At 40.6% G+C, this 15,256-nt stretch overlaps 2 protein-coding genes across 3 annotated transcripts in view; one reads left to right on the top strand and one right to left on the bottom strand.

Moving 5' to 3' along the window:
- The window catches only part of AOAH (acyloxyacyl hydrolase), an 81,388-nt gene extending 68,844 nt beyond the window's left edge, over nt 1-12,544 (top strand). The window contains 3 exon segments of the mRNA XM_009557996.2: nt 129-225; nt 3,342-3,418; nt 9,231-12,544. Of these exon segments, the coding sequence (XP_009556291.2) occupies nt 129-225; nt 3,342-3,418; nt 9,231-9,359 (303 nt within the window). The 3' untranslated portion in view covers nt 9,360-12,544.
- Nucleotides 12,545-13,047: 503 nt separating this feature from the next.
- Nucleotides 13,048-15,256, bottom strand: part of ANLN (anillin, actin binding protein) — a 29,964-nt gene continuing 27,755 nt past the window's right edge. The window contains exons 24-25 of one of the 2 annotated variants that reach the window (XM_054058532.1): nt 14,863-15,035; nt 13,048-14,459 (exon numbers count right to left, since the gene is read on the bottom strand). In XM_054058532.1, the coding sequence (XP_053914507.1) occupies nt 14,336-14,459; nt 14,863-15,035 (297 nt within the window). In that variant the 3' untranslated portion in view covers nt 13,048-14,335. The remainder of the gene's footprint in view (nt 14,460-14,862; nt 15,036-15,256) is intronic. The other variant, XM_009557881.2, reaches the window with a different exon arrangement.

Genomic DNA, 15,256 nt, shown 5'->3' with positions numbered 1-15,256 from the left:
CCTTTCCCCCAGCTAGAAAGGCAACATTAGCTTTCAAATTCCTGACCATGCATCAGTGATAAATGCTGAATCCACGTGAAGCAGCACAAGCAGCAATGAATTGTCATTACGTTGCTTGATTTTTGCAGAGAGCTTTACAACTTTCCAATGTCCTGAAAGAAATAGCGAGATCTGAGAAATTTGCCAACTTTGATGTTTTCTACATGGATTTCCCACTGAGACAAAGTAAGCTGCTTTTTTCCTGTCTTTCTCGTGAAATGTTTAGTGGAGTGCTGGGCTGCTAATAAGCTCCCGATATTTTAGCTCTGTACTGGGAGAAGGGCAGCATAGACAGCCAGCCTAGGTGACCCTTCTGGATGAGACCCTATCATCAGCCTGGGGACAAAAACCTCCTCCCTGCTCCTAGCTGCCAGCACCCACAGCCCCGGTGCACAGCGTGCTGGCTATTTGTCGTCGGATGGCAGAGAGTGTTTGTTGGTGGTAAGGCGACAGGAACAGCAGATGAGCCTCTGCTGGAAATGCCTCCTGCTTGTCCGCTGCAGTATAGGCTGTTGAAAAATAAAAAGAAATCTCAAACCTACCTCTGTCCATAAGATTTGATTTTATTTTTTTATCATTGCTTTTATAGAGGGTCACCTAGGCTGGAGATGACTTAACTGCAGTGGTGAATGTGGTCTTTGTGAACTGCCCATCACTGACTGGGCTTCACATTGCCTCCTCTGGGATGAGCAGTGCCTCAGAAAGGAGAACTGTCCTCAGCCAGTTTTGTTGCCTGAATAACGCAGCCACCCTCTCTTAACTCACTGTTTTCAAAAGCAGGAACTCTTCTCCCAGGATGAACTGCCTTCTTTCATATGCTTCTTTATGTACCTACATACTACTGTAACTTTTGACTGGAAGAGTTTACAAAACTCATCCTTCTGTGATCTTAAGTGACTTTAGGTAAGCGCGTTACCTAAATCACTTCCTTCTGCAACTGACATTTCAAAATAGAAAATATAGGAACGAGTATCTTTTCCTCTTTACAATGAGCATGAATGGATGGTGTCTTTGCAGGGTTGGGGACAGACGCTTGTCCCCAGACGCCTCTCAGCAGAAGTACCCTGCAATGCCTCAGATTTTATATCTCAAACACCTCTGCCCATCAGCGTCTGGCTGTTTGTGGAAGCACAGATCTGTTAAGGCACCTACGATTATTGGAAAAATCTAATCTGCAGCTGAATGGTATAAAAAATCACAAGCTTATTTCATCCCATGTGACCCAATTCAGAGAGCTGCCTCTGGGTCTCATTGAGCCCATACAGAGGAGAAGGTAAAGAAGAGAGGATGAGAGGGGGAGTGTTTCTGTCCAAAACTTTTAGTGAGGTGGGGTCCAAGTTTGTCAATTTTCATATTGTAGCACAGTCTGTGGGTGTTCAAGTCCCTTTGCGGCTTTTGCTTCAGCTACTTAATATTTAACAAGTCATTAAGATTTGGAACAAACTACCTGCTGGGTAGGCAAATTACTTTAATAAGTTAAATTACTAACTTTAGGTAATTTATTTGCTTTCACGAAAAGAAACATCTAATATAATTTGCTGTTCTTGATTACATAGTGTTAAATAAATTAGGTAAACAAAATCACACATGCACATGGAAGCATCAGCTCTGAAAGACATTTTGCAAAGTTTCCTGCAGCCCTAGAGCCAAAGATTCAAGCTTCCCGTCAGGAAAGCTGTCAGTTTGTTAGTGTGCTCAAAAGCCAGATAAGGCTGCTGACCTACTTTTCTGGTCTCTTTCTAAAGCAAGCACAAATCATCCCCTGAAATCTCCAGAATTCAGATATTTAGCAGTGGTTGCACACTGTGATGAGTACATTGATTTCAGGCTGTCCTGGGCATACATATACATAGCAGCTCCCAGCTTTCTTGAAGTAAAATTCAAGTATACTATCATTTATTCTAGATTTAGGTGGACATTCAAGGTAAGACGTTGTCTTTAACTGAAAAATGTAGTGGTTCGTTTAAGAAGTGATGTAATACACATATAGAAAAGGTAGGACCAAGCTCTAGTCTAGTCTAGCCAGGGCAAGAGGCACTTTTAAAAGAAGCTCTGGACATATTCAGTTGGTGGGCATTGGTTCAGCTACTCTAGGATTGTTGAAGGTCAAGTATAATGGTCTAAATTCACCTATTTTGATATAAACCTTATCTTACTTACTCCTCTACTATTTCTGGCAGTGGAACGATAGTCCCTCTACAAAGTAAAACACAATACATAACTTTGTACTCAACATCATATAGAAGGTGTCAGGCAAGCTCACTCTGTGCTTCTATATGTGCGCTCCACAGTGTAATCTAAGGCAATTTTGTGTTGTGCCAAATATATTGTAAATTTGAGAGAAAGCTCCAAGCCCTGTGTCTTGAAACAGGTTCCTCTGAGTGTTGACTAAAGCATCTCAAGTAGGTTTCTGTAGTCAAAGTGGGAATATCACCCTTCTGTGGACTCAAAATTAGTATGGGGACCAGATACCACTTTTTAACACAATAGCCAGGACCCAACAAACAGCAGTGATTCTAGGTTAAAACTGTGGTGCTTGAATAAAGAATATTGTCTTCCTGATAGGATGCCTGCATAATGCTATTAAGAATTTGTAATCTGTCATTATAAAAGAAATTACTGAATTTACAGTCTGTGAATGCCATATCCACTGGTCCCACATTTGATCACTCCACAGCCCTTTTGAAGACAGAAAGCTTTTTACTTCTCTAATGTCTCTGAGGCTTACAGCGTGGCATCATTTGCATTGAATGTCATGTTTATGTAATTCAAAAGGTTATTTTGTTGGAGTTGAAAAAGGCCGCTCAGAAGAGAAGTAACTGAAAATGACAGTCTGTTCTGGCAGACATCAGCCTATGAGAATATTGCATTACCATCTCTTTCTCTAAAAGCACCGTTTTCTTTATCTCTCTTATTTTTTTGAACTGCTGAAGATGCAGCTAAAATAGGAAATGCAAATGTATTAAATCAGTATTAAATAATTTACAGCCTTACTTGTTACAGCATCTGTCTTAGTTGTGAGCGAAAGTGAACTGTTTTACAATCATTTATGTTCAAAGCGCTTCCTTGCATGAATATTGCAGAGAAAAAAAAATAACAATAAAGGCTTAAATACTGCCCCAAGGAGAGGGGAATGTACACAATATTGACTCTGACAATTTTGTATGAATTATCACAATCATCATGCAGAGCTGTTGTGTGCTTAAAACTACCAGCGGCACTTCTAGGAAGAGAGGGGTACATCTCCGGGCAGGCGCCTACATGTTCACTGGTGATAACTCTTCTGCTTTCGTTGTTTGCAGCAGCTGAAGAGTGGCGCAAGATGGGAGGCGAGCCCTGGCAGCTGATTGAACCAGTTGATGGTTTCCACCCTAGCCAGGTAAAAATCCAGATCTGGGTGACAGGCTTGAGTAGACAGGATGCCAGTGCCCTTTGCTGTTAGCATGCCACAGGAATGGGGGGTTGGGGGATTTCTCTTTGTGTTATGATCTGTGGCTACATTTGAATGGTTGTCTCCTGCTTGCTTGGCCTCCAAAGATGAGTGGCAGGGGAAGGTTTACAATCAGAAATTAATGGAAGGGAAGGAGAAGGAGATGCTTCACTGTAAGTCCTTTGTTGAGATTGATAATCTAGTACTGATTCCCACTATATTCACTTTCAAAGTACTTTTTTCTGACTCTCTAAAACACCTGGAGAAAGCAGGTCCTGCAGTCAGCTACAAGCAAGGCCAGCTGATTGTCTGCAGACCAGCTTCAAGTTTCAAATACGTACGGAAAGCAGCAGACAGTCTTCCACATGCCACCCTGAGAAAAACTACAGGCGAGCTGAAATCCTGTGTGCAGCCTGCAGCAGCAATGGTTCACATCAGCACACAGCGTGGCCAGGGCTCTCCTGCCAGCCACGTAGTGGTCACCCCAGCCACTAAGTCAGTACAGGGCAACAGGCAGGTCCTAAAAACAAAAGCCGCTCCAGTTTCCCATGCTTTTCAATCTTGAGTCTTCAGATCAAGAATTAGGCTGGGCTAAATTAAGAGGGGACAAATTGCAGGAGGTGAGTGAGCTAGAAAGAGACAGCAAGCACAGAATTGATTTTCCTCTCTCTGCCAGAGAGCTGTGCCCAGTGGCAGCAGCAGATGTTCTACATCCCCTATGCTTAGCAATGGGCCCAGAAGTTTCCTGCAACCTGATGCTATGGCCTCAAAATAGCCAGCTCCCAACATCCCTACCCAGGGGCACAGGTCTAGATGGTGGCTGTGGGGAGCAATGGTGATCCTTGATGATGTTTTTCTGCTGCATGATGCCATGTGCCGTAGCCATATTTTCTGCACCGTGATGAAAACACTTTGGAGAAAGCTGTTGTCTAGGGCACCGCTGCCTTCTTCCATTGTCATAGCTGGACATGTTCTTCCACCCCAGTGCTACTGAGCTGTGCAGTGAATCCCGCTGTGTTTCCCAGTGACCAACAGTACCGTTTGGCATGTCCCCTTGCTCAAAAGCATGGGTGTGAATTTCTGGATCAGTTTTATGATGTGAGCTAACACCCCATATAAATTCAGCCTAGCACCAAATAACATGATGCAGTACTCTCTCTCATGCTGGGGAGGAACACTGTAGAGAAGCATTTCAATGGGAGCATGTTTGCAGGCACTGCTGGATTCTAACATTTCATAATAGCTTCCCCATTGGCTGTGCTGTCAGTTCAGCCAGTGGGGAATAGCAGGGGGAAGTCCAAAGCCAAAATCCATGTTTTAGTCGCTATCTTTTACATCCATATCAGTCAGCCGAAGGAATATGGAAGCATGCTTAGCTTTACCAATACTAAAGCACCTCCTGTTTGAAGAGGGACCGCTTCTTAGCAGAAATTTCCTGCCTGGTTACCACGCAGCACCAGGAGATAGGTGCATGGAAGTATAAGCTCACAGCCTGGAGATGTAGAGAAAACACGTCTGGATTATTTGCTACAGGCCCTTTGCAAGGAAGCAATTAAAGAAACTTGGCAAATAAAATGAGAATGAAAACAGTGAAGAAGTGAACCTCATTCCCAACCCTGCCATCTGGGGAAACTGCAATATGAAGAGCCTGGAGTGAAGAAGAAAAGGTCTTTGTGTTATTTTATGCCTTACCCTGAGGCAAGCCTGAGGCATCTTATAACCCCCAGCAACAGGCCACCGAGGGAACCAAGCTCACCGGATTACAGCTTTTCATCCAGGCTTTTGCCCACATCTCATATCCCACCAGCAGCTGGAAGACAGCACAGAGCTGAAGGCAGCAAGTATCAGCTTAAAGAGTTCCTGCCTAACCTAAGCCAGAAGAAAATTACAAAATGGCATTGAAGGGAAGCTGCAAACCTACGCACAGCCCCCAGAGTGCTGAGCTACAGGATCCAGCTGAGTACTGCCGTATTTCACTCCCTCGGGACCTGGCATCCTGCAGTGGTTATGATCTCCCCCTCCTGCTGTTAGGATGACATTAATGCTTTTATAGGTACATTTCCCCTTACAGTCAAGGTGCCGGCTGTAGATATGCCTCACTTCAAGTGAGTTATTGCCCTTCTAGGATTTATTAATTAGCCTTATCCAAACATCCACCACTTAAAGTCCTTTTTTCTTTTTCTGCTAGTATAGAAAAGTCTGTTATCAACATACCACTATTTGGTATGAGACATAGCATTCTGCTCTGAAAGAGTGGCTCTCCATAAAAAGAAGGGGAAGTGTGAGCAGAGGGTGATATTTAAGAGGACACTTGAGAGAGATGATGAACAATTCACTCTGTTCTCAAGCTAGTTTTATTTCAGGTTTTACTGTATACTGATGTGACTGCCTCTGGCCAGGTATAGCTTTTATACCATACAGAGCTGCCTAGTGGGAGAGGATTGATGCCATGAAGCTCATCAAGTGAATGGGGGCTCTTACTTCAGTCTCTGCAGGTATTTCCCTTGCCTCACGTACACATTGACTAATAAACATGATGGATAAGGCCTAGCCTCGGCATATCTACCGAACTTTCTCGCTGAAGGTTTCAAAGCACTTGACAAGTATTCACAATTCTTTGAATCGAGCGACACTCCAAGGAAGCCATAAATATTTTGGGTTTTGCCTTCAATGCAGAGAAACTTGGCTACAAGAATCATGGTTGCCCTCTCTACCAGGCACTGTAGGTACCAAACTGGAAGAGTAGCGCAGTCTCTAGTTGTTATGATACAGCAGTGGGCAGGTTAAGTTGGTGTCTGCCCCTGGATTTCACCTGCCTTTATCTGCTCTTTAATTAAAAAAAACCATAATCTGATGGTATAAACATGGCAGTAGCAGGTATCAGCATGTATATTGAGTAGTCCAGCTATGCAGGAAGGATATGGAAGGGAATACTTATAACTATATTTATACTAAATAATACTATGGAAGTTGCACATATAACGTTGCAAGGAGAAGGGAAACAAAGGCAAAACACCCCTTTCCCCATTAGAGGTATTCTGTTTATTCATGCATTGGAAAAATGCTAGGTTAGGACACTTGGGCAGGAAAACCTAGCCCACATAATCACCGCTCCAGGCGGTATTTTATATTAAAATACCCTTGAAAGACGAGATAAATGTCAATTGCTCATTTGTTTAGCCAGGCCCAGAACTACATTCTCTTACTGCAAATTTCTTGGGAAGCAAGGGGGTTCCCTGCATGTTTTTATTAAGCTGCAAAACAGAAGGCTGCAAATTAGACACTCATTCTTGGTATAACTGCATTCCTTTAGGTTTCAAAGCAAAATTTGGTTCTGTGAGGTTTTTTTTTTTCCAAATATCCAGCTCAGGCTGTAGCTGGAGGAAATTCACACTATTTACTTTTGACATCTAAAAGCAAAACACATCACTCAGTCCTCTTAAGTTCCCTCTAGAAATGTCTCTGAGACACTGTCCACCAAAGTCCATCTCGGTTGTCCTTGGAAGAAATCCGACTTTCTCTTCCCATTGACTATAATGAAAGCCCAGGGACTTTCCTCAGCATCTCTCTCCCTTACTATGAAATCTCACCGCAAACTGTTCTGAATGCCAGATGGCTTCAAGGACATTACTTCTCTCTAGAACAGCTGATTGCTTCGTTTGGATGACAGGGCCATGCATTTCAACGAGATCCTGCATAAATGGCTTCATTTCTTGCTTTTATGAAGTTACCAGGGAGAATGCAAAAGCCCTCAGCATCACAGACTGGAACATGAGATGCTTGAAAGATTCTTAATGATTACGTAGAAGCAGAAAAGCACAGCTTGATGTGATTAGCTTTTCCTTTTTTTTTTTTCCCTTAAGTCATAGCAAAGCATATTCCAGCCAGAAAAAAAAGAGATAAAAATCTGAAGTGACGCATCTCAGATAAGTTGGGTGTTTACACTTTGCTGAGAAGCATGCCCATCATTTGTTCAGTGCAGGAGAAAATAGATAGCCAGAAGCTGGTGAAATAACTCAGCCACCTCCCAGTTGCAGTTCCCAGAGCTCTGTGAGGAATGGCCAATATTTCCTATCAAAAAAACTGCTTAAGGTTTGTCATCTTCACAAAATATTAACTGCAAAAAATGTATACAGATTATAGCAGATCTCAAAGCACAAGACCCTTGAAATTTAAAAAAGATCTATAGGAAAAGCAATTTACAGAATCATGACTCCTTCCCTGTGCCACACTACTCATCCAGAGTAAATTATGGAAATCATCAGGACCACACGAAATAATGTCTGAGCAGCACCTACATAATTTATAGTCTAAACACATATGCCTTAAATTGCAGCCAACCATTTTCTGAACAGTGTCTGGCATACCTCTGTTGACACCTTTTCAGAGGGTGAACCATGGAAAGATAGTATGGATTTTTAAACAAACCAACTGACCCTGCTAAAAAAAATATATGGAAATCTTAGAGACTTGTAAAGGAGGCTTGGGGACTACCTTGACAGAACAGACAACTCTAAGATATAGGCTTCAGCCCACTGGCAGTCATGAGGTGTCCCAGAATAACCACGCTTGGTCACCTTGGAAATTGTGACAAGGAGAAAACACCCTGTTATACAATCTGCTCTACTTCTCTCCCCTGCCCCAGTTCCTCGGTCCTCAAGTGACCAGAGTCTAAGAGCTTCTGCCTCACAAATGTGTCTCTTTGTACGTGAGCTCTGAATAAAAGAAAGTTTTTGTCTCCTGGTCCATCATTGCAGCTTCTTTCAAAAGCACAGGATTTCTAAAGAAGTGCATAAAAATTCCCCAAAGGCTCCATCTGATCCCAAACTGTGGAACAAATGTTCAGATAGTTTGATTTCATAAAGCCATCTTGGCCCTTTACAGAAAGGCTTTGTGAGCCCTATTTAAACCTCCTAATTACAGTCAATGTCAGAGTGAGTTTCAGGGTTGAAAGTTAAGTTACTATATAAGCAAAATATAATTATTGGTCAGAAATAAAACAAAAAAATGCATTAGCAGGGTGTGAAAACCTGGTTAAAGGAGAATCAGGCTGTTCTCTCTTCCGTCTTCAGCTACCCTTGATGTTTTTCATCCGAGCAATACAGCAGATATAATTTTTCTTTGGTGCTTAATTTCTAGAGCAAAAGACTCTATGAAAGCTGGAGTGCTTCTGATAGGAAAGAGAAAAGCTATTTTACTCTGTCTGCAGGTCTTATGGAAAAAAAAGCTCTGAAGTTAGCAGTGGATGTAAATTAGACAGTCAGAGCTGGGTAGTCTTTAACCTAGGTATAATTGGACCTCTCTTTCCTCAATACCCTTGGTTGTCTTACAGGATAGCAGAGAGAATATTTATTAGAAATATTAGAGGCATTTAGGAGTATGAATTCCTTTCGACTTGCAAGAGTTTTATGCATTATATCCAAGTGGTGGTTTTGAAATACTTTCAAAATGTTTGGGAGGGTGGGAATCAGAGTCCAGGGCATTTGAATACAAATTTATAGACCAGACATCACGAACATCAGGAAGTGGTTGGAGACTGGTCAGGGAGGTGCAGGTATGTGGTCTTCACCTTATTTTTGCGCTTCAGAAGGATTTTCCCCTGTTGAAGCAGCTGTAGTAGGGTATTTTTTTGGTTAGAGGTTATGGTCCACCACGTAGCTATAGAGGGCAGTCGTCTTTATGGTGGGGTCTCTGAAGTGCTGGCATGATAAAACTACATTGTAGAGGTACAAGTAGTTTATAGTATTTGTGCTGTTTGCAGATTGCTGCAGCCATTGGAACAGGCATTACCTGGGAGAAGGCGCTACAGGAATGGCCTCAAGTGCTTGGAAAGGAGAATCCATTCAATGACCAGATTGAAGCTATATTCAAAGATCAAGGCGGACACTGACTTCCAAACTGCCGGAGCCCTGATGCAGTTTACCATGACGCTTCCCACTGCATTCCATGAAACAAAATGATTAAAGACAAACAAAAAAAGGGGAAGGGCAAGTTACCAGAACCACCAGCAGAGGACATAACACAACAGCATTCTCTTCAGTTTGTATTTCACCTACACGAGTAGGCTATGCTTTTTCTGTGGAGCTAGAAAATAAAAATCAAAAGATACCTGCCAGCTAAACCATTTATTGTGCTGGCTTGCAATTCTGTACAATTTTTTCCAAACATAGCACACTCTTAGCCTTTTCTCATTTTATTTTCCCCTGCAGAACGTTATTTCTGGGCTTTGCATTTATACTGTTTCAACAGTTCATCTGATCCCAAAAGCGGAGGAACCCCAAACTCATTTTGTTGCTATAAATTGTGTGTATGTAATTGCCCTGACTGTCAATACATTATTTAGCTGCTATTTGCTTATTAAAATGTGCCAGGAATAACAAGGTGCTAGAATTTTGATTTGCCTGGCAGCGTTAGAGCAGGTTCTCTACCCCCCCATCAACAAGACAGTAACTTGACAACCCTTCATGTATTTAAAATAGGTTTCTTTTCCAATCTTTAATACATCTTTGCTCCTTTGCTTTCTAACAAATGAGATACGCAGTCCTGTACCTTTTACAGGCATGACTTAGGGAATCACTGAAGGTACTGGGCAGCTACTTCACATGCAAACTTGAAGACTGAGAATTACTAGCAGTTTTTTTGCCAGCATATTCGAATCTTTTAGCAAAAAAGAAAAGGATAAATAAATAATAAAAAGACAGCTTTATACTGCTTGCAGCCCTGCTGGTGATAAAGGAATCAGACATTATAGAACGTCAGTATTTATGGAAAAAAATCTGGTGAATAGAAAGTGTTAACATGAGATGACCAAAACCCATCTGAATTGGTCAAAGCTCAGGTGGATTTGCTCTGCTCTTTGTCCTGAACACATTCCTTGGGCAAGGCTGCGTCACCCACACGCTGGCTCTTAGGCTGCGGTTCAGACTAAAGGAGATGGCCTGGCTGCGTACGGACCTCAGCACACTGATGATGGCTGTGAGAGATGCAGCCGCTCAGTATTATGAATAGGCAGCTAATGCTGTTTGATTGAAGCACAGATTATTGCTACCCTAGATCCTTTACGGTTTTTTTTAGAGCACAGTTAATGCCACGTATTTTATTAAGATAGAAACTCCTTTGGGACAACTGCTAACATTTAAGTAAATATTCAAGTCACCTAGTTTAGGAAACCAAAGGGAATACATTCCTTAATTAAATGATACTTACTAATAAGGCCCCAATTCATTCAAGACATTTAGATATTACCAAAATATCCAGTCTCCCAAGAAACAGTTTCAACTCCACAGAGGCATGCCTGAGGATGACTATTTACCCTTAGAAGGAAAATAAAATGTACCTGCTTCCTGTACAAATTCTCTCCCTCAAACAGCAAAACATCCAACACACACTGGTCAGGCAGAACACCTTCTAACTACTTACCACTTATTCAGGCTTCCTATCTCTCATTAAAAACAGCACAAAGACGGAAACAAGTGCACCCACGTGGTTTTAATAGAGACCAAGTACAGCACAGACAATAATTATAGAATATCAGATAATTTCCTCTACACCAAAATAAGGAAATGTAGCAATTAAAAGGGGGAAGGGAACAGTATGTGTTCAGAGGCCAAATTTTCAAGCAATCTCACTGCAAATTATTGTATTTCATTTGAGGTTGTGATTTAATAACACCAATTAGGAGCTTTACAAGCTAGTAAAACTGAAATTTCTTCAGCTAAAATAAGCTTCATCGCCCAGAGCAAAGCATTTTCCATTTGCAGCTTTCTTATTAGTGAACATCTTGAATTTCTAAATAATGGAAAGAAAAGCTTTCTATATAAAATTAGAACAGCATCTTCTAAAAGATGAGCTGAAACCCCCAGTTTTGCTTTGGAATTCTCCTCTCAGATATGCCCAGTATAATTGCTCCATTCTTGATATGGTGTCTCTGAGGGACTTCATGAAATGGGCTTGCCACTGGCTGAAGGAGCACAAACAAAACCATATGTCCTCATGTCTCAGAGGCGAACTCTGCACTTCAGAATTAGGTTGCATGCAGAAACACAATTTGTAACTAAGACAGTAACTACTTGCAAATAAAGATGAATTTTAAGTCTATTAAACCATCAGCTTTTACAGCCACAGTCTCTCCCTTATTTCAAAGAATCTCCAAACCATTTGAAAATCTGCACCTCCAACCATCAATCACTTAACAGTACTACTCTAAAAATAAATGCCCTATATTCAAATAAATGCTTCTAGAAAAGCTTACTTATCCTAAAGCAGGAATGAGCTATGAATCCTAGTCTACTTCATTAGTTTAACTGTTTCCTGGTGCTTAGATCGGTTGAAGGTGACAAATGCATAGGGAAGAAAGAAATAAAACAGGAGGAAAAATGTTTCTCATGGAAAGCTAAATACAGTTCCATGAAATTTGAACTTTACAGCAGAACAGGTTTGTAGAAGGAATGGCCTCTCCGGTTTTTTTGAGGGAGAACTAAAGCACATGAATACAGGAGGGTTTATGTCACTGCCGGATTCCAACACACTGCAAATGGGAAGGGTTTGTTTATGTTATTCTGTTCATAAATAGCTTTTACAAAACTTAAAGCTTTGTTTGAAATCAGTCAGTAGGAACAATTTTTGAGGTACAGAACATATTTAGCTACCCAAAGCTATTTGAATTCATGCAGTCAGGCCTCTTCCAAAATTATCCACTACAAACATGAAAAAATGCCAGCATTTTTGAAAAAAAATTCCACAGCTTGCACTTAAAAGAACAAAGGAATGCAGAAGGGGAGGTGTACAGCAGTGCAAGTCAGCAAAGCTGTAGACACAAGCTTACTGCTAAACTACCATCATGCTTCTGCTGGCTGAAGCAGCACACATCACCACTGACAGCTTGGGCCTAGAACTCACCACCCAGGTCAGCTTTTTTAGCTTATATTCGCCTGTTACACTTTAACCTTTCCTAGAAGAGGACAATTTTTCACCTTGTGCAGTAAACACAATTAGTTTCTACAATGGGTAACAGCCCAACCAGCCTAAATATGTCATTCCCTTGGATATACCCAGTTCCATTCTTAACACTTTTATATGGACTTGCCCCCACCCACGGCAGGGGGGTTGGAACAAGATGATCTTTAAGGTCCCTTCCTACACAAACTTTTCTATGATTCTATGACTTATTTCACAAATTTATATTTAACATTTTTTTTTATTAACATCGATGTTGTATTGCTCCTCTGCTGCTATGTCTCGATCACAAGAGGCAAGAACCATCTCTCCTCTTCATACTTGATGAACTGCTGGTCTCTAGTGGCGTCTACATCCATACATGTTCCAACTACATCCATACATGTTCCAAACAGTTCACAGTAACTGCCCATGGATATCTAGCATCTCACTACAAAATCTAGTGCTAGCTACCCCCGAGGCATCACATTATCTTCACAAATCAAGTGGCATTTTGGGATATGCATGCTGAATGGAATCCTTTCTTAAACATTGTGTGGAGTCCAGCTTTTTCTTCTTCAGATTACAGACCAGTATCTCACATGCACAGACAACATTACAAAAAGCAGGAAGTGTTTTATCCTTTATTTTAAATGAATAAAATAAATCTCGGTACATAGTTTGAAAATATTTAAAGACATCAGAAAAAGGAAAGGTAGATTTAAAAGCAAGTACAAAAGTGGCAGGATGAAAACAGTATTTAGTGTTTCAAGTGTGAATATATAACAACAATAGTAGTTGAGTATTCTATTATTGCATTCGCAATAGTGAAGTAATGAGATAGTACTTCACTAAGCCCAGTGAAAAGCTGTGAAAATTATAAGTTTTAACTGAGAAGTTTTGCCATTTTAATGATGGCCCTGAAGCACTATTCCTATCTGCATTTATGGACATGTCTATGAGGGGGAAGAAGACTACTTTTGATCAGCAGAGTATTAGTTGGCACATAGCAGCTTTGTAGTGTCTTATAAACAACACCACCAAAAAAGCAGTTTTACAGCCTCTTCAAATGGAGAATTCTAGCTTGTACAAAACCATGAGTTCCAGGAAATACTGATGTATATAACCCTAAAACTAATTTTTTTTCTGTTTTGTTTGTAATTTTTTAGCCTTTCTTTGTTTGGCTTTTTATATAAATCAGTCCTAACAAAAATACTCAAGGCTTTTCACTTCTATCAAAGTGCATTATACTGCATACATAATTTCACACCTGTAGACAACATAGTCTACATGCCATGCACTTATCCATACCACTTCGTATGACAAATTGCAAAAGAAGTATTGTGCATGTCTTTTGTTCTGACCACAAGGACACTGTGCAAGGAAGAAATACCTATTATTGCATGTTGTAGAATAAAATTACTAGTAAATTCTATGCCTGATTATAAAAAAAAACCAAAAAACCTGACAAATCCTCTAATAATAAATCTTGTGCTTCAGCATCATCCTTGTTAGAGAACTCTGAGCCATTGTTTCTTTCAGGGAGCTGAGTTATCTAGTAAGCTTGTTTTTTCACTAGCTTGCCTCCTTCTTCCTGCTTGAAGTGTGATTTCCTGCAATAATTTAGTTGTTTAAAGAAGAGAATGTACTTAGCTAAAAAAAATCTTCCAAAAAAGGAGTTACATAAATATTTAGCACATTTAGAAACAGCTAATTGCTTCTTATCTTATTCAAAATCTAGGAAGTAAAAAATGTTTTAAAGTTCTTAAAGTGAAATAAAAATACTGCATAATATAGTCTATAATGTTAAATATTCTCTCAAATTTAAAGCATAAGTGACACAGAGACTTCCTACATTTTCATTTAAGTCCTTATTTTATGTAGTTCATGCAGGTTTTTGCACACATTTTCTTCTTATTTCCCTTCCAGATTTTAAAACTTTCCAATAGGTTTGTAGCATGCATCAGGCTGCCACATACGAAGATCAACAAGGACTTGGTTGAGCTTTTGCATCCAAAGGTTACGCTCTTCTTTAGTATCAGCAGACAGCCAGTTCCTAAAAGGCAAAGAACCCAACGGGTGAGATACATTTTTATCTGCCGTTACTTAGTTTTTCTGAAAAACGTCAAGTTGGTCATCCATGGAAGCCCCAATAGCAGGGGAAAAGAAGTCAAATATTCCACAATCCTACTTTCAAGTTACCTGCCATTTCCATTTCTGGAAAACATGAGTTCTCTGTCCTCAGAAGACTGAAATGGGACAGCACGAAAAAATAGGACTAAAAGTGGATTAAAATAGCTCAAGTGTCATCTCAAAGACTTAGCATTTAAATAAGCTTTGCATTGGTATGTCAAAGTTCTAAAGGTCTTATGTAATTTTAAATTATCACTTGAGGCAAAACATCCCTCCCATACACATCCCATAACCTCCCCACAACCTTCACAATTTTATCCACTCACTTTGTAACGCAGAGTGTGTCCCTGCATTGGCTGACAAGAGTCTCTCTATCATCTTCCCTCTGAGGCCGGACAGTTATTAATTCAAAAGTGTTGGGACGGGCACAGAACTCCCTGTTGGCGGGTTCAATCTGATGATTAGTGCAGTTAGCCAAGTTTATCCGGCCCATTGGATGCTGAAAATGAAGGTAGTTCATCAGGCAAGAATACCACAGCCAAGGGTAATTCTGAACAACATATATGTTAACATTTTTTTCCATATTAAGTGACCCCCCCCAGTCAATTACTCCATACAAAACGAGGGATTCTGATTTTTGCATTTAAAAGCTGAAGCAAGACAGTATAAACAATGGAACATGCCTGGCTCAGTCACATACAATACAGCTAACAAATCCAT

Source organism: Cuculus canorus, chromosome 2 (genome assembly GCF_017976375.1).
Source record: "Cuculus canorus isolate bCucCan1 chromosome 2, bCucCan1.pri, whole genome shotgun sequence".
Lineage (NCBI taxonomy): Eukaryota > Metazoa > Chordata > Aves > Cuculiformes > Cuculidae > Cuculus > Cuculus canorus.
The sequence above is the reverse complement of the archived record's forward strand: the minus strand, read 5'-3'. Positions and strand labels throughout refer to the sequence as shown.